The sequence below is a fragment of the Panulirus ornatus genome, chromosome 16 (genome assembly GCF_036320965.1).
Source record: "Panulirus ornatus isolate Po-2019 chromosome 16, ASM3632096v1, whole genome shotgun sequence".
Classification (NCBI taxonomy): domain Eukaryota; kingdom Metazoa; phylum Arthropoda; class Malacostraca; order Decapoda; family Palinuridae; genus Panulirus; species Panulirus ornatus.
Genome location: NC_092239.1, coordinates 40,716,247 through 40,741,711, shown reverse-complemented (window position 1 = coordinate 40,741,711; position 25,465 = coordinate 40,716,247). Strand labels below are relative to the sequence as shown.

Genomic DNA, 25,465 nt, shown 5'->3' with positions numbered 1-25,465 from the left:
ATGTCCAAACCATTTCAACACACCCTCTTCTGCTCTCTCAACCTTACACTTTTTATTTCCACACATATCTCTCACCCTTTCATCACCAACTCAATCAAACCACCTCACACCACATATTGTACTCAAACATTGCTTTTCCAACACATTCAACCTCCTTCATACAACCCTATCTATAGCCCATGCCTCGCAACCATATAACATTGATGGAACTACTATTCCTTCAAACATACCCAATTTTGCTCTCCAAGATAATGTTCTCTCCTTCCACACATTCTTCATTGCTCCCAGAATCTGTGCCCCCTCCCCTACCCTGTGACTCACTTCTGCTTCTATGGTTCCATTTGCTGCTAAGTCCATTCCCAGATATTTAAAACAGTTCGCTTCCTTCAATTTTTCTTCATTCAAACTTACATCCCAATTAACTTGTCCCTCAACCCTATTGAACCTAATAACCTTACTCTTATTCACATTTACTCTCAAATTTCTCCTTTCACACACTTTTCCAAACTCAGTCACCAGCTTCTGCAGTTTCACACTTGAATCAGCCACCGGAGCTGTATCATCAGTGAACAACAACTGACTCGCTTCCAAGGCCCTTTCATCCCCAGTGGACTGCATACTCGCCCCTCTCTCCAAAACTCTTGAATTCACCTCCCTAAACACCCCATCCATACAAGAAATGAACAACCATGGGGACATCACACACCCCTGCCACAGACCAACATTCGCTGGGAACCAATCACTCTCCTCTCTTCCTTTTCATGCATATACATCCTTGGTAAGAACTTTTCACTGTTTCTAATAACTTACCTCTCATGCCATATACTCTAAAGACTTTCCACAAAGCATTTCTGTCAACCCTATCATATGCCTTCTCCAGATCCATAAATGCTATGTACAAATCCATCTGTTCTTAATATTTCTCACACACATTCTTCAAAGCAAACACCTGATCCACTCAACCTCTACCATTTCTGAAACCACAATGCTCTTCCCCAATCTCATGCTCTGTACATGCCCTTCACTCTCTCAATCAATACCCTCCCATATAATTTCTCAGGAATACTCAACAAACTTATGCCTCTGTAGTTTGAACACTCACCTTTGCCTTTGTACGATGGCATAATGCATGCATTCTGCCAATCCGCAGGCATTTCACAATGGTCTATACATACATCGAATGTCATTACTAACCAATCAACAACACAGTCACCCCCTTTCTTGATAAATTCTACTGCAAAGCTTTCACTACCTCTTCTCTGTTAACCAAACCACAATTACCAAAATGCCCTATATCTGCCACTCTGTCATCAAACACATTCTACAAACCTTCAAAATACTCACTTCATCCCTTTCTTACTTCATCAATACCCATTAATACTTCCAAACCTGCCCCCTTCACCGATGTTCTCATTTGTTCTCTCGTCTTACACAAGTTATTTATAATACTTGATCACCCTTTCAGCTTGAAGCGTTTTATATTCCCCATGCCAACTTGAATTAATTTAGTTTTAACTCTTCAGCTTTATGAACTCAAGTTTGTGCCTTTTTATTTGCCTCCTCTCAGTTATGAAGTAAAACGCCTTACATAGACTGTTTGATTTTCCAACAATCTGCCTCATTCATGTTTTTTCCATTTTCTTAGGATCTTTTCATTTATAACAGATTTTTTTTCTTTCTTTTACCAATATTCCTGAATTTGTAAAGGCTGTGACTGGAGTCAATGGCTTCAGCATTATAATGCCTCTAGCCTCATTCTCCTTTCATCAGAATTGGAGCATATTCTTACCTTCTCCATACCCTATGCCACCTGCCTATTATCACTGATGGACATGAATCTGGATTGTGCCATTACTACGAGTCTGATGAACATCTTATGTCTACGGCAGGAACTACGAGAGAGCTTCAACTACGGACTCTTTTGCCCGCCCCAGAATGGTCGTGCGGGTAAGTTTCTGGATGAGGAGCGGCCACTGGGAGATTACCCTCTGCCCACACCCGTCGGATACCTAGAGGTGAGTGATGGAACCCAGGCACCTGCACTGGCTGCCAGGTGCTAACTCCAGGGGTTGTCTGACATATATATATATATATATATATATATATATATATATATATATATATATATATATATATATATATATATATTTTTTTTTTCATACGATTCGCCATTTCCCGCATTTGCGAGGTAGCGTTAAGAACAGAGGACTGGGCCTTAGAGGATATATATATATATATATATATATATATATATATATATATATATATATATATATATATATATTTATCCCTGGGGATAGGGGATTAAGAATACTTCCCACGTATTCCCTGCGTGTCGTAGAAGGCGACTAAAAGGGGAGGGAGCGGGGGGGCTGGAAATCCTCCCCTCTCGTTTTTTTTTTTTTTTTTTTTTTTTTTTTTAATTTTGCAAAAGAAGGAACAGAGGGGGCTAGGTGAGGATATTCCAAAAAAGGCCTAGCCCTCTGTTCTTAACGCTACCTCGCTAACGCGGGAAATGGCGAATAGTTTGAAAAAAAAAATATATATATATATATATATATATATATATATATATATATATATATATATATATATATATATATATCTTTCATACTATTCGCCATTTCCCGCAATTAGCGAGGTAGCGTTAAGAACAGAGGACTGGGCCTTTGAAGGAATATCCTCACCTGGCCCCCTTCTCTGTTCCTTCTTTTGGAAAATTAAAAAAAAATGAGAGGGGAGGATTTCCAGCCCCCCGCTCCCTTCCCTTTTAGTCGCCTTTTACGACACGCAGGGAATACATGGAAAGTATTCTTTCTCCCCTATCCCCAGGGATAATATATATATATATATATATATATATATATATATATATATATATGGGAAGTGAGTCAGTTGTTGTTCGCTGATGATACAGCGCTGGTGGCTGATTCATGTGAGAAACTGCAGAAGCTGGTGACTGAGTTTGGTAAAGTGTGTGAAAGAAGAAAGTTAAGAGTAAATGTGAATAAGAGCAAGGTTATTAGGTACAGTAGGGTTGAGGGTCAAGTCAATTGGGAGGTGAGTTTGAATGGAGAAAAACTGGAGGAAGTGAAGTGTTTTAGATATCTGGGAGTGGATCTGGCAGCAGATGGAACCATGGAAGCGGAAGTGGATCATAGGGTGGGGGAGGGGGCGAAAATTCTGGGGGCCTTGAAGAATGTGTGGAAGTCGAGAACATTATCTCGGAAAGCAAAAATGGGTATGTTTGAAGGAATAGTGGTTCCAACAATGTTGTATGGTTGCGAGGCGTGGGCTATGGATAGAGTTGTGCGCAGGAGGATGGATGTGCTGGAAATGAGATGTTTGAGGACAATGTGTGGTGTGAGGTGGTTTGATTGAGTGAGTAACGTAAGGGTAAGAGAGATGTGTGGAAATAAAAAGAGCGTGGTTGAGAGAGCAGAAGAGGGTGTTTTGAAGTGGTTTGGGCACATGGAGAGGATGAGTGAGGAAAGATTGACCAAGAGGATATATGTGTCGGAGGTGGAGGGAGCAAGGAGAAGAGGGAGACCAAATTGGAGGTGGAAAGATGGAGTGAAAAAGATTTTGTGTGATCGGGGCCTGAACATGCAGGAGGGTGAAAGGAGGGAAAGGAATAGAGTGAATTGGAGCGATGTGGTATACCGGGGTTGACGTGCTGTCAGTGGATTGAATCAAGGCATGTGAAGCGTCTGGGGTAAACCATGGAAAGCTGTGTAGGTATGTATATTTGCGTGTGTGGACGTATGTATATACATGTGTATGGGGGGGGGTTGGGCCATTTCTTTCGTCTGTTTCCTTGCGCTACCTCGCAAACGCGGGAGACAGCGACAAAGTATAAAAAAAAAAAAAAATATATATATATATATATATATATACAGCGCTGGTGGCTGATTCATGTGAGAAACTGCAGAAGCTGGTGACTGAGTTTGGTAAAGTGTGTGAAAGAAGAAAGTTAAGAGTAAATGTGAATAAGAGCAAGGTTATTAGGTACAGTAGGGTTGAGGGTCAAGTCAGTTGGGAGGTGAGTTTGAATGGAGAAAAACTGGAGGAAGTGAAGTGTTTTAGATATCTGGGAGTGGATCTGGCAGCGAATGGAACCATGGAAGCGGAAGTGGATCATAGGGTGGGGGAGGGGGCGAAAATTCTGGGAGCCTTGAAGAATGTGTGGAAGTCGAGAACATTATCTCGGAAAGCAAAAATGGGTATGTTTGAAGGAATAGGGGTTCCAACAATGTTGTATGGTTGCGAGGCGTGGGCTATGGATAGAGTTGTGCGCAGGAGGATGGATGTGCTGGAAATGAGATGTTTGAGGACAATGTGTGGTGTGAGGTGGTTTGATCGAGTAAGTAACGTAAAGGTAAGAGAGATGTGTGGAAATAAAAAGAGCATGGTTGAGAGAGCAGAAGAGGGTGTTTTGAAATGGTTTGGGCACATGGAGAGAATGAGTGAGGAAAGATTGACCAAGAGGATATATGTGTCGGAGGTGGAGGGAACGAGGAGAAGAGGGAGACCAAATTGGAGGTGGAAAGATGGAGTGAAAAAGATTTTGTGTGATCGGGGCCTGAACATGCAGGAGGGTGAAAGGAGGGCAAGGAATAGAGTGAATTGGAGCGATGTGGTATACCGGGGTTGACGTGCTGTCAGTGGATTGAATCGGGGCATGTGAGGCGTCTGGGGTAAACCATGGAAAGCTGTGTAGGTATGTATATTTGCGTGTGTGGACGTGTGTACATACATGTGTATGGGGGTGGGTTGGGCCATTTCTTTCGTCTGTTTCCTTGCGCTACCTCGCAGACGCGGGAGACAGCGACAAAGCAAAAAAAAAAAGAATTATATATATATATATATATATATATATAGTGGTTCCAACAATACTGTATGGTTGCGAGGCGTGGGCTATGGATAGAGTTGTGCGCAGGAGGATGGATGTGCTGGAAATGAGATGTTTGAGGACAATGTGTGCTGTGAGGTGGTTTGATCGAGTAAGTAATGTAAGGGTAAGAGAGATGTGTGGAAATAAAAAGAGCATGGTTGAGAGAGCAGAAGAGGGTGTTTTGAAATGGTTTGGGCACATGGAGAGAATGAGTGAGGAAAGATTGACCAAGAGGATATATGTGTCGGAGGTGGAGGGAACGAGAAGTGGGAGACCAAATTGGAGGTGGAAAGATGGAGTGAAAAAGATTTTGTGTGATCGAGGCCTGAACATGCAGGAGGGTGAAAGGAGGGCAAGGAACAGAGTGAATTGGAGCGATGTGGTATACCGGGGCTGACGTGCTGTCAGTGGATTGAATCAAGGCATGTGAAGCGTCCGGGGTAAACCATGGAAAGCTGTGTAGGTATGTATATTTGCGTGTGTGGACGTGTGTATGTACATGTGTATGGGGGGGTTGGGCCATTTCTTTCGTCTGTTTCCTTGCGCTACCTCGCAACCGCGGGAGACAGCGACGAGGTATAAAAAAAAAAAAAAAAAAAAATATATATATATATATATATATATATATATATATATATATATATTTTCAGAAAAGAAGAGTGAATGTTGGAGTGAAGAGGGTGGTGAGAGTAAGTGAGCTTAGGAAGGAGACTTGTGTGAGGAAGTACCAGGAGAGACTGAGTACAGAATGGAAAAAGGTGAGAACAATGGAAGTAAGGGGAGTGGGGGAGGAATGGGATGTATTTAGGGAATCAGTGATGGATTGCGCAAAAGATGCTTGTGGCATGAGAAGAGTGGGAGGTGGGTTGATTAGAAAGGGTAGTGAGTGGTGGGATGAGGAAGTAAGATTATTAGTGAAAGAGAAGAGAGAGGCATTTGGACGATTTTTGCAGGGAAAAAATGCAATTGAGTGGGAGATGTATAAAAGAAAGAGACAGGAGGTCAAGAGAAAGCTGCAAGAGGTGAAAAAGAGGGCAAATGAGAGTTGGGGTGAGAGAGTATCATTAAATTTTAGGGAGAATAAAAAGATGTTCTGGAAGGAGGTAAATAAAGTGCGTAAGACAATGGAGCAAATGGGAACTTCAGTGAAGGGCGCAAATGGGGAGGTGATAACAAGTAGTGGTGATGTGAGAAGGAGATGGAGTAAGTATTTTGAAGGTTTGTTGAATGTGTTTGATGATAGAGTGGCAGATATAGGGTGTTTTGGTCGAGGTGGTGTGCAAAGTGAGAGGGTTAGGGAAAATGATTTGGTAAACAGAGAAGAGGTAGTAAAAGCTTTGCGGAAGATGAAAGCCAGCAAGGCAGCAGGTTTGGATGGTATTGCAGTGGAATTTAGTAAAAAAGGGGGTGACTGTATTGTCGACTGGTTGGTAAGGTTATTTAATGTATGTATGACTCATGGTGAGGTGCCTGAGGATTGGCAGAATGCGTGTATAGTGCCATTGTACAAAGGCAAAGGGAATAAGAGTGAGTGCTCAAATTACAGAGGTATAAGTTTGTTGAGTATTCCTGGTAAATTATATGGGAGGGTATTGATTGAGAGGGTGAAGGCATGTACAGAACATCAGATTGGGGAAGAGCAGTGTGGTTTCAGAAGTGGTAGAGGATGTGTGGATCAGGTGTTTGCTTTGAAGAATGTATGTGAGAAATACTTAGAAAAGCAAATGGATTTGTATGTAGCATTTATGGATCTGGAGAAGGCATATGATAGAGTTGATAGAGATGCTCTGTGGAAGGTATTAAGAATATATGGTGTGGGAGGCAAGTTGTCAGAAGCAGTGAAAAGTTTTTATCGAGGATGTAAGGCATGTGTACGTGTAGGAAGAGAGGAAAGTGATTGGTTCTCAGTGAGTGTAGGTTTGCGGCAGGGGTGTGTGATGTCTCCATGGTTGTTTTAATTTGTTTATGGATGGGGTTGTTAGGGAGGTGAATGCAAGAGTTTTGGAAAGAGGGGCAAGTATGAAGTCTGTTGTGAATGAGAGAGCTTGGGAAGTGAGTCAGTTGTTGTTCGCTGATGATACAGCGCTGGTGGCTGATTCATGTGAGAAACTGCAGAAGCTGGTGACTGAGTTTGGTAAAGTGTGTGAAAGAAGAAAGTTAAGAGTAAATGTGAATAAGAGCAAGGTTATTAGGTACAGTAGGGTTGAGGGTCAAGTTAATTGGGAGGTAAGTTTGAATGGAGAAAAACTGGAGGAAGTAAAGTGTTTTAGATATCTGGGAGTGGATCTGGCAGCGGATGGAACCATGGAAGCGGAAGTGAATCATAGGGTGGGGGAGGGGGCGAAAATCCTGGGAGCCTTGAAGAATGTGTGGAAGTCGAGAACATTATCTCAGAAAGCAAAAATGGGTATGTTTGAAGGAATAGTGGTTCCAACAATGTTGTATGGTTGCGAGACATGGGCTATGGATAGAGTTGTGCACAGGAGGGTGGATGTGCTGGAAATGAGATGTTTGAGGACAATGTGTGGTGTGAGGTGGTTTGATCGAGTAAGTAATGTAAGGGTAAGAGAGATGTGTGGAAATAAAAAGAGCGTGGTTGAGAGAGCAGAGGAGGGTGTTTTGAAATGGTTTGGTCACATGGAGAGAATGAGTGAGGAAAGATTGACCAAGAGGATATATGTGTCGGAGGTGGAGGGAACGAGGAGAAGTGGGAGACCAAATTGGAGGTGGAAAGATGGAGTGAAAAAGATTTTGTGTGATCGGGGCCTGAACATGCAGGAGGATAAAAGGCGGGCAAGGAATAGAGTGAATTGGATCGATGTGGTATACCGGGGTTGACGTGCTGTCAGTGGATTGAATCAGGGCATGTGAAGCATCTGGGGTAAACCATGGAAAGTTGTGTGGGGCCTGGATGTGGAAAGGGAGCTGTGGTTTCGGGCATTATTGCGTGACAGCTGGAGACTGAGTGTGAACGAATGGGGCCTTTGTTGTCTTTTCCTAGTGCTACCTCGCACACATGAGGGGGGAGGGGGATGGTATTCCATGTGTGGGGAGGTGGCGATGGGAATGAATAGGGGCAGACAGTGTGAATTGTGTGCATGGATATATATGTATGTGTCTGTGTGTGTATATATATGTGTACATTGAGATGTATAGGTATGTATATTTGCGTTTGTGGGCGTGTGTGTGTGTACATTGTGTATGGGGGTGGGTTGTGCCATTTCTTTCGTCTGTTTCCTTGCGCAACCTCGCAAACGCGGGAGACAGCGACAAAGCAAAATAAAAAAAAATGAAATATATATATATATATATATATATATATATATATATATATATATATATATATATATATATAGCAGGGAGGGAGTTACTGTTAAAGGCTAGAAACTTCCATCCGAAACTGTCTGGCTTAGATATTATGCAGGAATGCCTACGCTAGGGACTGCCTGGAGGGGAAATGTAGGTTAAATGATAACCAAGCTAAGCTTATCTGAAAGTAAATGAGGGTTCTTGACTGATTTTGGAAAATATATGTGAAATGGAATAGCAAGAGCTTAAAACTGTTAAAAGGTTTCAAAAGTTCTCTTACGGTAAAAGAAAATGAAATACTAAAATATCATTTTATATAGAATAGTACACCAACTACATACAAAGACTGGTTCTGGGATAATGCTTTTGCTGGTCATGTTTATGATGGGAAGATCCCATCCTTTCTCTACACCATGGCTGCAGGGGTATTGCTGGGCATGATTCAGTAGGAAGACACCATCCTGTCTTCTCATGTCAAAAAAGATGTGTTCTCCGAAGCTTTTAAGAATGTTTACATATTTATCAAAGATCCATTCAAGAACCTTCATGATCTATTATATACTTGCATTCTGATTACAGTATTTCAGGCAGCTCCATCTTGAAATAACAACTGCATGACATGAATAGAAACATTGGGGTATGAAAAAGGACTTCAGAAAACAAGTATGACATGTGTTTAATGGGTGATTTTGTTGAGGGAAATTATAAGTACCAAGTAAGGTGATGTAATATTTAATTGTTGATTGTATCATCTGCTTCCCATGCTCATGACTGCCAAGTTTTGCTTTAAAACTGCTCAATGCCTAAACCTGTGCAAATTGTAATAGAAGGACTCATCACTTATCTTCAAGACTAGAGCCAGTTAAAAGTTAATAGTGTCATAATCATGCTCAGCACCCCAAAATTTGTTAAGATTAGCTACTTTCATTTACAAAATTTTTTACCTGTTGATTAGTGTAACAGGAGACTTGATGGTCCTTGACGAACATATTTGCATTCATATCCTGATTTGTGGTAGAAACAGAATAGTAAAAAAGAAGGCACCTCTGTACCCTCTGCTCCATCAGGCTCAATAGCCAGCAAGAGAGAAGCTGAGAAGGAGCACCATGTTGTATGGAGAAATTGCACTGTTATGGAAATTTTATTGGAAGTTTGCCAGTGTAACACCGATATTCAAGAAAGGTAATAATCATTGCGCAGGAATTATCAACCAATTAGTTTAATGTCTGTGGTTGGAAAACCTATGGAAAACATCATCTGAGATAGAATTGTGAATCATTTAGAGGACCATCACTTAACGAAAGACTCTCAGCATGATACTGACGAAATCACTTATGTGTGATAAATTTGATCAATTTTTATGGTAAAATCAATGTGTGGTGAAAATAAAGCAGGCGACATCATTTATCTGGATTTTCAAAATACATTTAATAAGGTTCTTTATCAGAGGCTACCAGCAACAAATGTCACATTGTACTGATGGGGTTGCATTTTGATGGATAGGAAATTGGCTGACTGACTGTTAACAGAGTTGTGATTAATGATCAAGCCCCAAAATGGTTAGATGTGACAAGGGGAGTGCCATAATGATCCGCCTTTGGACTGGTTCTTTTTCTCATATGTGTTAATGGTATTGATAATTCGTTGTGTAACAATTTTTTTTCCTGGGTAGTAAGCGTTATTTTCTCATTGCTTATGTGTAAAAAGTAGAGAAAAAGGCTATTATTCCCTACAAACTTTGCTTTTGTAACTAGGACAGTGATATTTTAGTATTTACCTACTTCCAGTTGGACAACAGGCAAATTTACACATTTTTTCACATAAAGTCAGAAAAACAACAACTTTTGAAGCAAAATTAACATGCTTTTAACTCTGATGTTAAACAAAAGTGATCCCTAAAGATTTACAAGTGAGTAATTTTTTGAAATTTATGATTATAATATAAGTCACTTTCATGAATCAGACCCCAAATATAATCTCCCATCATGTTCTTATAATTCTGCCATCATGTTCTTGATATATGTTCCTTGTTAGTGGTGTTCAAAGTCCAGTATATCCCAGTGGAAGTGCTCACCTTTCTCCTCCAAATACGCTCCCATGTTCTTAAATTTAACAAGATGAGTGTCAAGGATATGGACTTTGAGGGACATCCTGCAGCCCATTTTGCTGCAGTTCTTCTCCATAGTCTCAAGCAGCTCCACATAGTTTTTGGCCTTGTGATTGCCCAGGAAGCCCTGAACCAGTGCGACAAATATGTACCAAACTGCTTTCTCCTTCTTAGTGAGCTTCTTGGGGAATTCCTTGCACTCAAGGATCTTCTTTATCTGTAGTCTCATCCTAGTATGTTGATTGACATTCTGGTATAGGAAATTTTCCTGTAGACTTTCTTGGAACTTGTGTGTCCATGATTCCTTGTTGCCATGAGAATCCAAATCATTACAGTCTATCTTCTCATAATTGAAATCCCCCATTGTTGGCACTTAACCTTCTTAAAGAAGTGTATGTTTTACTTCTTCATATACCTTCCTGATTGCTATCTTGTTGCCGTAATTGTATAATTGATCTGGATAATTGAAATTCTTTGGAGGATTGTATATCAGCATCATTATATACTTCTTTCTTACAGTTACCCTATCCATTATGTACTGTTTGAATGGTCCGGCTACTATTTCCTGAAACTTGTTAGGATAACCAGTTCTCCTTCTTTGTCTTCTCTGTCTTCCTTACTATCATGTTACCCTCTGAACCATGTAAACCTCTGAACAGGAAAGATGAGATATTGTTTCTTTAGTATGCTTTCCTCCCAAAACTCCAACAATATCAGGTGCATTTTCCCTTATATGGTCCTTACATTCTAGCACTTTACCTTGTACAATACTTTAAGTCAAAGATTACCAATTCATTATATTCCTGACCTCTTTGTAGCACTGATGGGGACGGTGTGTCCTCTTACCTTAGTTGACATCTTCCATTTTTTGCCTTTTGACTAGTCTGCATTTTTTCTCTCCTGTGCAGCAGGGGCAATGACCAATGAAGTAAACTGCTATAACTGTTTGGTAGGGTTGGTGACCAATATTGTGTAACACCAGGGTTGCTTTTTTGGTAAGGTAGGTGGTCAGTGACATATTCCATTAGGATTGTGTAACAGTGCTGGTGGCCAGTGATATATACCACCAAGACTGTGTTACAAGGGATGTGGCCTGTGCAGTGTACCATCAAGATTGTGTGGCAGAGGCACTGGCCATTTGTGTATACTACCAAGGGTGTTAGTGGAGTTATGTGTGTCACTTTGGTTGTGTGAGAGAAATGGTAGCCAGTGCTAACATCAGAATTTTGCAGCAGGACTGGTTTCCAGTGGTATGTACCATTGGGGTTGTGTGGCAGGAATGGTGGCCAGTGATGTGTAACATCAGGGTTGTGTGACCGATGTATTTGTCAAAGATGTGTCACAAGAATGGCAGCCAGTGATTTGTAATGTCAGGGATGTGTGGTAGGAATAGTGGGTTAAGTTGTTTGCACCACCAAAGTATTGTGGTAGGATTCATAATCAGTAATATGTACTGCCAGGATAGTATGGCACTGATGTTACCTAGTAGTATATTCCACCAAGATTGCATGATGGGAGGTTACCAGTGGCATGTACCACCATGGGCAATGGCCAATGTTGTGTGCTATAAGAGTTTTGTCAGAGAGGTGGTAGTCATTGGTGTATGTTGCCATGATTGTGTGGTAAGGATGGCTATCAGTAGACTATGTAGCCAGGGTCAAGTGGCAAGGATGGTCATTAGTGGTATATACTGGTAGGGTTGTGTAGCAGGGATTTGTAGTGCTAGGGTTGTGGTGGTCAGTGGTGTATACTTTTAGGCTGGGGATGAAATGCCAAGGTGTTCTGTACCACTAGGGTTACATTGCATAGCTGTGTACTGTCATGGTTGTGGGGCATAAGAATGTACAGCCAAGTTGAAGAAGTTAGACTGTTAGGTAATGCATTGCAAATATCATAGCCAGTGGCATTTACTGCCAGGGTTGTGTGGCATGGGTATGTACTACCAGGGGTGTGTACTACAAGGGGTGTGTGGCAGGCATTTGTGATGTGGTTTTTTGTACTTGATATGGCATGGGCAAAACCTGTCCATTACATGGCCATTTGATTATAAATGACATAGGATAAGAAAAAGAATAAAAGAACTACTAACAGCTCATGTGTTTATAGATATGATTCTTAAAGTGGAAAGGTTATAAGGTGAGAGAAAGACAAGAGGAGAGAGAGAGAAGAGAGAGGTCCACAGCTTGATTGTTCAAAGAAAGAAGTCAGCATCATAATGGTCAATCCTCACAGAAACTGTGGGAAGCAAATACCAAATGCATGTCACACCTCCAAGCCTTGGTGGCAGGGACTCGTGCAGACACCTCGCAAGAGAGATGGCCAAAATAATACCTGTAGAACATGGAAAGGTCAAAAACATTACTGAAGTCAGATAGGGAGAGCTGGAGAGAAGTATGAGTGTAGGGTGTGGACGTTTAAAAGTGTAGGGTTTGGACATGTGAGAGTGTACGGTTTGGATGCGAGTTTACTGTGCTGAAAATTAATAGAACTTGGGACAAAGTGTAGGCCTAAATTTCCACTTTGGCTTTGGTGATCTGGTTATGCTAATCATAGTCAAATTTCTCAAGTGATGTAACAGTAAACAAAAAGATTAAAGGTATACATTGAATGAATTCAGTGCCAGCCTGCCAGCACATGGAAAATTCTTTTAAGAGTTTTCCCAGGTGATGCCATGGCAATATGGTTCATACATCAGCAGTTTCAAATTGAATATAAAAGGAATTTTAGACATGTTGCATTAGTAAAGCACAAGTTCTGTGAAATATTATACAGTTCTTGTAGTGGAAACTAAAAGATAGAGAGGAAAAAAAAGAGAACATATGTGGCAACACACCAGTAGAAGGCAATACCCAACCACAAGGAAAGCTATGCAGTAAGACCCTACACTGTGAATAAACGAGCCACTGATGTCTATAACAGGTAGTTTAAGAAGATGAGTGTGATGATTTTTTCTTCAAATAAGATGTATGGAGAGAAAAAATGTTTCTTTTTATAGTTGGTAAACCTTATGAGATAGTATTTATGAAGGGAAGAAAGACGACAGTCGATTTACTGAAGTAGATAAATGAAGAGAGGAAAAATAGTCATTAGAACAGTGAGAAAAGAGATATTTCAAGGGAAAAAGTAGAATAGATGATCATGGAAGGAAGTGAGGATAATAGGTGAGTGCCATGAGCACTTGACTGATGCCAGATAGAAGAAATATAAAGTTTTTATTAAAAGGGGCATTAACAATAAAGCCTGTTAGAAGGCAAGTTTGGTAAATTTTCATTGTATAATAAATGTCCGTGTTTATAAGCTGTACTGGGAGATGAAATGAATGAGGTGAAAATCAGTATAAATTGGCAATACATCCCCTAGCTATCTCCCACCAATATTATCTGCTATTGGCCCTCAAAGTGTGAGGTTATGAATAAACAAATGGAAAGGTAGAAAGCAGATAAAGGAGAGAGTGAAAGAAAAGATGTTAATTGATATACTAAAGAGAAAATAAAGGAGGGTATAGATACTGAGGGAGAAAAGTGACATACTGGAATACTAGATGAGCTCCCAACTCAAATTGGTAACTAAACATGAGGGAGAACACTGAAGATATATGGAAAAATATATGAAGTATGTTAGTGTGTGAATCAGTTAACATAGCTTTATAACAATATAGTTTATCAATGTACTGAAGTTAAATGCATGAAGAAGGGAAGCTCACCTAACATTCTAAAGCAGCAATAAATCATGTCACTATCTCCTACCACCAACATCTCCTGATGGTATAGATATACAAACAGAGGAGAAAGTAAGAATTGGATAAAGGAGGGAGTGAAAGAACAGTAGAGAATATAGACTGATGTTACAAATGGGGAGTAAAATATATATTGAAGAAATAAATGCAGGACCTCTCTGAGCAGTCATAAAAAATCTCTTGCAAATCTTGTCAGCAAGATTCACTTCACATGCACCAGTATGAACTGTAACAAAATTAGAGCAATTAGAAGTGCTTTTCTGGTAGATCCTATACATTGGATATGTTCTGCAGATATTCCCCTCCTTATATTCAGAGATATTCCATGTAAATCTGGAGCTATTAGGGAAAATTTTATGAAGTCATTTTCCTTGTTCTGTGTTGTAGCAAAATTTTGCATAATACTGCCACCCCAAACTCAGACATATGGGCAGAAATAGGAAGTGCTGAAATGGTGACAGATCTAGCAAGCTCCATAGGCATTGACATGATTATAGAGGAAGTCAGGAAATACTACTGTATGGATAGTTACTAAGGCATGGAAACAAAAACCCAGCAGGTTGCAAGAAAATCACATTAGCTGTTATACCCAAATGCACAAGTAGCACAGATCCATGCACAATGATAGTAACTGCAAGACTGGCACTCTAGGGGAAATGTGATGTACTCCATCCATGACTCATGCTTACTTCACCTACCAACACTAACTTAGGTTTTCGTACACTTTCTACCATGCTGACACTCCATCAACAGTGTCAGTGCTTCATAAAGATATCTGGTTTTGTGTTAAAGGTCAAGGAGGATCTCATCCATTTTATTGCTGGTTTAGGGGGGGGATAAGATGTTGCTGAATGTTTGGATGCAATATTTGTAAATACAATCACTGTGGGATGAAGGAAAATCACAGTAGCAGGTATACCCAAATCGCACAAGTAGCATAGAACCACATACAACAATGATAAGTGCAGTTTTGGTACATATTCTACCGCTAACACATTTAAGAATATTTTACCTATTTGTAAACATTTTGCTTAGAGGAAATGCTGATATATGTAAGCAAATAAGCACTACTAAATGTCTTGATCTTCTTGTGCTGCTTGATGATGTGAATAGTCATCATGGCAGTGATAAAGTTCTTAGTAAGTGCCACCTTGGACTCGCCTTGGTCAACCTCTTGCACAACTCCATCTTCTTTTCAAGGATGAAAACATTCCTCTTATGCTTTGGGCAAATTATAGACAGCTTCAAAGAGCTGTCTGGCAATTTCTGATGATGTTTGAAAGGGGTTATTGGCTACAGTAGTAATCAAATGTGCACAAAATACACAAATGTGCAAAGCCAGCTGACAGTAGGAAAACACATGGGAGATGGTAAATGATCACAGCACCACAAATACCTGGTGGTGAGTGTGCTAATGGCTGCATCATGGTGTGCATGCAATTTGAACTATTTTTATGTATATCTTTTTTCAATTTTTTCAGATATTGGTGGTAGATTGACAACCAAAATTTAAAAACTTGCATTGGGTTGAACATTTTTATATCTTGAATTATGGATAAAAGTTTACTGTACTTTAATCACACTCAGTTGAAGTATAAACAAAGGTGAAAATGCATGTGACCATGGAGGTATATTAAAAAATTTCAGTTTTAACAGCAAGTGGATAATATGGGATGACTTAATGAGATATCTTTGGCATAATGAGAAACACTGCTGAGTACCGAAACAGAGGTGCAGTGGGTTGAAGACATGACCACTTTAGGACTCCAAACATGCAACTGACATATACCAATGAAAAGAAGGCATTGTCAAAAGGTCTAGAGTAGAACAAGAATGACAAATCTGATATAAGAGACAATAAAGAATTGCACTCCTAAAAAGCCACAGCTCACTCAGCAAGGAGAGAACACCTATCAAATGAACTGCTGGACATACGCCATAAACTCAGAATATCATATGAGACAGGAAAAGTAAGAGAAAAAGAGCTATGGATGAAATGAAAAGTAACTCAAAATACTTTTACATATATGTAAAAGTTAATGGTCCTTCATACAAGTTTTACATATATGTAAAACTTGTATCAAGGACCAGTAACTCCATTGGCCTCCTCAAAAGAGAAGAGGGTACTTTCTCAGATAACTGCAAGGAAATGAATGAGATAGTCTATGAAAAAAGACATAAAGTGCTTATTGAGCCAAAAACCACCTTAGAAATATGACTCACCTGATTTCTTCCTAAACAGTTATGCCCCACAAAGCAGATATCACCATCTTGCCAAAGGACTTCAAGGGGGCCATTAAGAACATCCATATGTATTCTGCCCCAGAGTAAGAGTCCTTGAACTTTGACTTCATAAAGAAATTCAAAACAACTCTTATATGAACATTTAATCCCTGGAGAAAAAGTGTAGCATCAAAGTGACAATCACTCTTCTCGACAAAGGGGGATGCAAAGCAATGCCAAAATAACTACTGACCAATAGCACTGACATTGCATGTTTTTAGAATCTTCAGGAGAGTCCTTCAAGGTAAATTGATTGACTTTATGGATATTCGATTGCAAAATGTTTTCAAGGCAAAAGGTTTGGCCTCTCAGTTGCTTGACCACTATGAAAAGATTGTAGTATCTCTGGAGTGCAAGCCAAATGCTGATGTTATCTATGCATACTTAACAAAATCATTTGATAGATGTGACCGTAAGTGTCATAGCACATAAAATATTTAAGATGGAAATAACTGGAAAAAATGGAGGATGGAGACACAGCTTTTAACGAACAGATCACTACACCTAAACCTGGTTATTTCCAGTGCCTCCAGTGTTAAAAGCTCGTTTGCCCAAGGAACTGTACTTGCACCCATCCTGTTCCTGATTTTTATCTGTAACATTGTTATGAACATGAGTCACATTTTTGTATTATCATTTACAGATGATACTGAAATGATTATGAAAATGTGATATGTTTCAACTCCTTCATAAGGAGAAAATGAAGAGATGAAGAATAGCACAGAATGCTGGATGTAAAGAGACACTGTGATAAACTGTGGAATAACATTGTCTGACGACCTTACCTTCAGTGGAAACAACAAAACAACAGTTGCCTCCACTAAAATGACAGTACAATGGATCCTGAGAACTTTCAAGAAGAAAAAATCAATATTGACACTTCAAGGCACTAATTCTCTCCCAAGGATGATAATGTTGTATGCTAACTTCACCCAACAAGATGGGTTGAAAGTGCAGAATAAAAAGGTGTCCAGAGATCATTCATGGCCTATATTGATGTAAAGGAACTGAGTTACTGGGAATGGCTAAGATTATTGAGGCTGTACTCTCTGGAGTATAGATGGGATAGGTAGACCATCATCTACACTTGGAAAATCCTAGAACGTATGGTCCCAACCTACACTTGGATGTAATTTCTTACAGGCACATTAGGCATGGAAGGCCCCAAAATAGTACCTCAAATATCAAAAGGCACATTATGAATGAAAGAAAGAAATCTTTAAACATCTTGGGACCAAGTCTCTCCATCAATTTTTCTGCAATCATCAGAAACACCATAAGATGATCAGTAAAGATATTTAAGAAGACCCTAGACAAGTATTCAAAAAGTGTACCAGACCAGCTGTGAGGCTATGTGGGCCTGTGGGCTGCACTTTCTAAGAGCTTAGTTGGCCAGCAACCTCCAGTATTCTGGGCCCATCTGGGTAGTGTGTGTAGAAATCCCCTAAAAACTACTCCAAGATAACTCCAAGAGGGTTGATGCTTGGAGAATTAATGAGACAGATGGCTTTTGATTCCACTCTGGCTTATAAAGTGGTGGAGGAAGAGCCACCATAAAGATGTGGACAGTATTCCACGATGGGATGAGTAAGACCCTTGTAGGTATGTATGAAATAACTGCTAACAGGAAAAAATATTTGCAGTGTTGATTATGTGGGTTTTTCAGCATGGTTTGGCAGATATGGTTATGCCTATCTTGTTTATGTTATGAAATTAATGAATTGTGATACTGGATAGAGGGAAAGGAGAGATGCCTTGAAAGAGTTAAGTTTAGTGGTTGAATTTTAGTACTGGTGAATTTAACCAGGTTACTGCATTCCCATTTTAGGATATTTCATAGGTCTGAATTAAGACAGGATACATGACCAGTACAAGGAAGAGAAGGACTTTTTGTGTGAGTAGAGTAGGGTAAGTGAGTTAAAGTATGTAGAAAGGGCTTGTAGACAAGCATGAAATAGGTGAGCAAGGATTTGAGGAGTTATGCAATATGGACCTTAAGTACTTGGAAGACCTTGTGCAAGGAAAATATAGGAGAGGGCATAGGCTCAGTGGGAGGAGGACTTTAACTTATCTAGACTACTAGTGGTCCATGCAAAGTGTTTGCTAATAATTCCCCTAGATTGTCTTTTTATGACAGTTATTGTTTGTATCAGTTTTCCATTTTTATTATTTTATAATGGCTTGTCACAGCAACAGGCTAATATGTATTAGTAAAGACGATTTGCTTGTTAAGCCTAATGTAAACATGATCCCAGCGTGGCAAATCAAAAAGTGGATCATGAGTTCCTTTAATCAACTGTGTTGAGCCAATCTTTCAGAAGTGTGGGGAACCACTTATCTTGACAATGAATATATAGATAAAGAGTCTTAGTCATTACAGTGAAAGCTTCCTTAACTCCTTGAGCTTGACCTTTGACCTGGTCATCATACTGTAGGGTTATATGATTGTGCTGAATGGGTACCCTGTCATGCTGAAAGAATTAAGTCCTTTCTCTCAGAATGGAAGAGGGAATGTTGCTAACTTTGTTTCAACCATGTCAGTTGATAGGGTAGGGGGTTGTCTTCACAATGGGCTAGTGGAAAACAGAGGTTGTCCAGGACCAGCATGGTACTTGACATCTACCATAAAAATGATAGCAGATGACCCTTACATTTTTGATACAGAGGTGCCCCATATGGATATTGTTACCAGTTTGTGTGTGTTTAGTGTCTTCATGTTGAGCTGATCCTTGCTTGAAATATCCAACCCAAAGGGGTCTACATTTTCATTGGAAAATTTAGGATGAGAATGGATAGAATAATGGACTTGAAAGTGAGGGTATTGGATAGATGACATTTATGAATTTCCTACACAGACCTGCTGACAGAAACATATGATAAATCTCACTTAGTCTTGCTGCATTTGGAAGTGATTGCAAAGTGCTTCACTTGGCAATGATAAGAGTCAGGACTTGATGTTGGCGATATGTCAGCCTTTAAAGGAAACACTCAAGTCTCACCCATCCATGGCTTACCACTGGGAAGTTACATCCTTCATTTGAGCACAGAGGTATGGTCCTTAGGAATGAAAGTCTGGCATTTGATGCAAACCTTAAGGGTTAGATCAAAAGCAAGGCTATCATAGACAAAGGTCATTTGTCTATTTGACAAAGGTCAAGTCATAGACAATGGACAAAGGTACTTTTGGGTTTACAGTAGCTCCATCAGCATGTTAAATTCTTTGATACAGTCTCTAGACAACATCAAAAGTTAGATTAAAGATATCCATGTTCTGTAAACCTTCCCATAATTTTACATGTATGGCAAAGTATTGGACACCCAACAGAGCTCTTGTTATCATTCTGACATATCATACTGATTGGTATCATGTGGTGGTCATATTCTTATCTCACATAATGAATGCATGTCTTTTACTCAGTTCTAGTGTTAAGATATTCCTGCCCAAAGATGATGTATTTTTAAAAACAACTTCGTACAGCTTTTCAGTCATATCCCTTCCTTTCCTCCTTCAAGACCCAAACAGAGATGTCTGCATAACCAAATGCAGCAAAGGCTCCATATTAAACCAAACCCATTTAGAGATCTGCACAAAAGCACACCCAGCTAGAGTTCCACACATAACCACATCCAGTCTGAAGTCCACATACAAGTTTGTCTTACCAAAAGTATGCTTAGAAATTGCAACCAGACAAAAACCTTATGCACAACCACATGAAACCAAAAATTTATCTACAAGAAAGTACAAGCAGAGCTTCACATGCAACCACATCCAACCAAAACTATACAAACAGCCAAACTCTGTTAGATATTTACATGCAACCAAAACCATCTAAAATCTTTACACATAAGTACACCCTTCCAAGCTGTACATAAAACTAGCTCTAATTAGAGCTTCACATACAAGCAAATTCAACCAGTGCTCCCTTGATACTCAGCCTGCACCAGCATTCCTTTCATGTCTAGCCTGGACCAGAGCTGCCCAGATTAGAGTAAGTAGGGCCCTGGCCAGATACCCAACCATGATCAGTGCTCCTCACATACCCAGTCAGGACCAGAGCTGCTTAGATACCTTACCGTGGACCAGAGTTGCCTAGATACTCAGCCTGGTCTAGTGCTCCCTCAAACTCCATCCTGGACCAGAGTTCCCTCAAACCTGACCCTTGATCAGAATTTCAAAGCATAATCCAGCAACTGATTTCAAATAGGAACAGTCTGTTGGGTACTAACGAGGCTGTTTTTGGCAGTGGAAAATGCAGAAACTCTTGGATTAATGTGGTAGGAGTAGAAATATTTTTTCAAAGAGGAAGATCTGTAAATTTTGTGCATAGCAAAGGAGTTGCAAATAATATTAGTCATGGATTTGAAGCAAAATAATTATAAAGTCTGTGTTTTAACAACTACTTTGATTGGTAAATTATTCCATATGTTAAAGATTTTGTTGAAGAAAAAGTACTTCTCTTCATTTAAGTTAAAATGCTTACCCATGAGTTTATATGAATTACTATGAGTGAAATTAGATTAATCAGATTAACCTATGCTTGGGTAGCTCATTATTATTATTAAACATTTAATGATTTTGATGACTTAGATTGCCTCTTAAATTTATATTTTTTAAGCTTAATGAATTTAATTCATTTAGTTAGTTCTTATAGGATTTGTTCCTCCATTCTGTCAGTGCCTTTCTCCAATTAATTGTGACTAAGACTTTGAATGTGATATTTGATATGGGAACATGCCAATGAGCTGTAAAGAGTAAGGATGATTTCCTGAGACTTAAATGTGAAAGCCCTACTGATGAATCCACAAACTTTGCCTTTTTCACAGATTCTGTGCACTGCTTGCTTTGCCTTAGATCCCCAGGCATTATTATACCTAGGTCTTTTTTCCTCATTCACCTTTTTTTTTTTTTTAGCTCAAAAGAATAATATTGTACGTTACCTTTTCATTCAAACCACCAGTATGTAAAACTTTGCTCTTTTCAGTATCAGAATTCATTTGCCACCTGCTAGCCCAGTCCTTCAGTTTGTTTATGTCTGTTTGGAGCTACAGATGTTTGGTTTCTAATGTAGATTTATCTATCTCCCAACTTGATTTTGTCTGCAAATTTAAACGTCTTACAATGAAGCCTATTATCAATATCATCAGTATATATAAGAAAGAGAACTGGTCCTAAGACTGATCCCTGTGGCACACCACTTGTTACATTTAACCATTCAGAGGCTTGACTATTAATCATTTTGTTTATAGCCAGTTAGCCATTTTTTCTAACCATCAAAGTACAACCCCATTCATACAATTTCGTATGTAGCCTTTGATATGGGACTTTATCAAATGCTTTTTTAAAAGCTGAATAGATGACATTGGCTGCATTATTTTCATGATGCATGTTGATTATTTCATGAAAGAAATCAAGCAGATTTGTCAAACGTGAGTGATTTCATCAAAACTTATGTCTAGAATAATTTGTTAAGTGGTGGTCCTCTAAATCATTTACATTCTTATCCCAAATGATGGTTTCTGTTAGTTTATGCACTACAGGTGGTAAGGTAATTGAACGTTGTAACATTGTGAAAGTGGCAAATTTCCATTCCTCTGGAACATTATCCATAGCAAGTGACTTATTGAAGAGAGCAGTAAAGGGCTTAACTTTCTCATTTTTTGCCTCTTTTAGTGTCCCTAGTTAAGAACAAATCTGGGCCTGCTGTTTATCCATAGTTTTTTCCAGCTCAAGTACAAGCGGCGGGTATACAAGATGCTTCACTTAGAGGAGAAGGCGCTGAGAGCACTCCACACCCGTGCCAACCTCCGGCGCTTTGTTGACTACGTAAAGGAGAACAATGTTGACAAAGTGAGCAAGATGTGCGCCAAAGGACTTGACCCTAACTTCCACTGTCAGGACACGGGAGGTGAGAGCATCTTAAATCCAGCTGTGTATTCTTGGCATCCCAACACCCAGTTGGGAGAGACTCTGCGGGATCTTAATTAACTAAAGTTCCATGAGTCACTTATTGAAGCCTGAAGGGTGTAAGTGGTCTAAGCAGACCCAAGGACCAGTAGTGAGTAGTAATTGTGAACCATTTAGTTAGGGACCCAAGGACAAAAAAATGGATTATGAAGTGACACCCTTGCGAAATTTTGTTTGACCCTTGGATCATCTTTGATAGCATCTTTGATATCCAAAAAATGAAATTGGACAGCAATTTTGATTTGAACATGTTCTTTAGACATGTTTTTTCATGATGAGTTCTCTCTCACTGAAAGGGGAAAATTATGGGGGTATGACAAAATTTGCCATATTTTCATTAGGTGAAGAGCTAGAGTCAGGATTTACCCTTTATAGTGAGATAAAAAGATTTCTTATTCAATATAATGAGAGGTGGCCAGAGGTCAAAGGCCATTATTGAGGATCAGATAAACAAGAAACAGATTTTTTGCACACTGCCTTATTGTGCTTATGATTGCAAGTGAATGGATAATTTTGATATTTATCCTGTCTTTAGATACTTCTCACTATTTCTGAAAGAAGAATATCAAATTCAAAAGAAATTCTCAACAATAATTTTGAGTGCAAAAGACACAAAAATGTGAATTTCAGGTAGTGCTCTCTCTCTCTCTCCTCTCCTCTCCTCTCCTCTCCTCTCCTCTCCTCTCCTCTCCTCTCCTCTCCTCTCCTCTCTCTCTCTCTCTCTCTCTCTCTCTCTCTCTCTCTCTCTCTCTCTCTCTCTCTCTCTCTCTGATAAATGGAAAAACAAGTCTTTGGTTTGTCATTGACTATTTGTTCTCATGTCTTTGACTATATTTTGGTGATAAAAAAATCAGCAGAAGTTAGAAAGTCTCAAAATTGGGCCATTTTGAATTATAGCACTAACAAAAGTTTTTCTGATATAGCAAGGTCACTTAAGATGAGAAATATCAAGGTGATTAAATGAACTGCTTTAGATCAAAATTATCTATCAAGGTATGTCACTATTCACCATCAATGTGTGATGCTGCTAATCTTCCACGTTTATCAGGATCTCAGTTACAGAAACAGGCAATAATTCACAGAATGAATGACTTGGAACATGGCCAGTTCCTGAGAAACTTAGTGGTCTACTCATACTTGCAGAATGCAGGTTTTGTACTGGCAGTCTTTGGTGCCTTCTTCATCATCAAAGGAGTGAGTCTGTCATTCACAACAGTCCTTCCATACTCCTCTGAAAGAAGGGAAGGATCACAGAGGTTTACCAGTTTATACAATTTAATTTGGCAATGGCTCCACAGCAAATGAAAATAGAATGAGTGTTTGGTTGGTGGTAGTGAGTGGCAGCCTCTCTCTTGATGCAAATAAATGTGCATATAATTTATGTTTTTTTTTTTTTAATTTTCCAAAAGAAGGAACAGAGGGGGCCAGGTAAGGATATTCCAAAAAAGGCCCAGTCCTCTGTTCCTAACACTACCTTGCTAACGCGGGAAATGGCGAATAGTTTAAAAGAAAAAAAGAAGAAGAATTTATTTAGTGATGAGAAGCCAACTTTCCCATAATGGATGCAAAAATTATCTTATGCATCATGTATTGCCTAATAATCTACATCACCATTAGAAAACTTGGTATTACAAACAACTTATCAGCATATTGGAGAGCAACTTTAGCAGTTCTCCTTTTCCCATGTTGGAATGGGTAGCTAACTGAATCACAGTCAGATAATGCATATGCGCAGAGAGGGGAATTAGTCATCTGCAAACTGTCCTTTCTGACAACATCTGCCAGCAAATTTATAATATCATGAATGGGTACAAAGCTATATTGCCTTTCTACTTAGAGTTTTTTGAGGTTTCCAAGACTGGGCAATTGATGCATTGACCAGATTATGATGTCAGAATCCTTTATTTGTATCACAGCATATGGTTTTATGCAACTTGAAATGTGTGCAAGAATTAGTGTCAGCCTTCCCTTGTTTAAGACAGTACAACTTATCTACAATGCTTACACCTTGATTTGTAATATGAGCTGCCTTTGCTATTATTGCAAGTACCATAACGAAGTTTTCTTGGAGACTAGAATATCTCTCACTCCAAGAGCTTGACAAATAGACCAGCAATTTCTTATTGTTCTTTGGATTTTATAGGAAATCTCTTCATATTTGTATACTGCATTGACTGATGGCACATACTATCTGGCATTCAAGAGCCTTTAAGTATTCCGGTTGAATAAAAGCCCTATAGATATGAAATACCTGCTCACAGAAAAAGATTATGACACCTATGCAATACACCCTGTTTTTGGTAAGAAGACTTTGTGCTGTTGATTATGTTGGGTAAGGTCATGTCCAGTATGTTCATGTTATCGCAGGGATGAATTGTGACATTTTGATATTGAACAAAGGGAAGCATATATTTCTTAGAGACATCTGTAGAAATTGCATTTTAGCACTATTAAATTGTACGTGGTCATCACTTTCCCATTCCAAAATGGTGCATAGGTCCATTTGAGAAAGGAAACATGATCAGCATAAGAAAGAGGGTGAGTATTAAGGGGAGAAGGGGGGGAGAAGTGAGTTGAAGTATGTCACATGGAATCAACAGCAGAAGATTGAATAAGGTTAGAGGCAGAAGAGAGATTATTTATTCAGAGAAGAAAAAGAGAGTAGGTGAAAGGATAGAACCCTGAGGAACACCATTGTTGATTGAATAGCAGAGGAAGGTGCTCCATCAGCAACCACTGTAATGAAATGGCCAGAGAAAAACAACTGTACTCTAGAGAAGAGAAAGAACAGTGAAACCATAGGAAGAGAGTCTAGAAAGTTAAAACATATTGCACCGAGTCAAATGCTCTACAGATTTCAATGGTTATGACAAAAGTTTCCCCAAAAACCCTGAGAGAGGACCAGAAGTGAGTTACGTAGGACAGAAGATCACCCATAGACCTAGCTCTATGGAACCCATAATGATGATCTGTAGGATGGGAATGGGATTCTAAGTGTTGAGAAAGTGAAAGCTTATGAAAGCTTCAAAGACTTTGGAGATAGCACAATTGAGAACCATGGGGCAGTAATTAGAGGGGTTAGAGAGATCTTTCTTCAGGAATGGTCTGTACCAAGGCATGATTCGAAGAAGGGGAAGTCTGAGATTTTAGAGAGAGGCAAAATAGGCCACC

At 39.4% G+C, this 25,465-nt stretch overlaps 1 protein-coding gene across 1 annotated transcript in view; it reads left to right on the top strand.

The window, feature by feature from the left end:
• Prosap (SH3 and multiple ankyrin repeat domains prosap) overlaps positions 1–25,465 on the top strand; it is a 1,027,613-nt gene that overhangs the window by 861,883 nt on the left and 140,265 nt on the right. Inside the window, 2 exon segments of the mRNA XM_071671621.1 lie at positions 1,890–2,015; positions 22,055–22,235. Of these exon segments, the coding sequence (XP_071527722.1) occupies positions 1,890–2,015; positions 22,055–22,235 (307 nt within the window).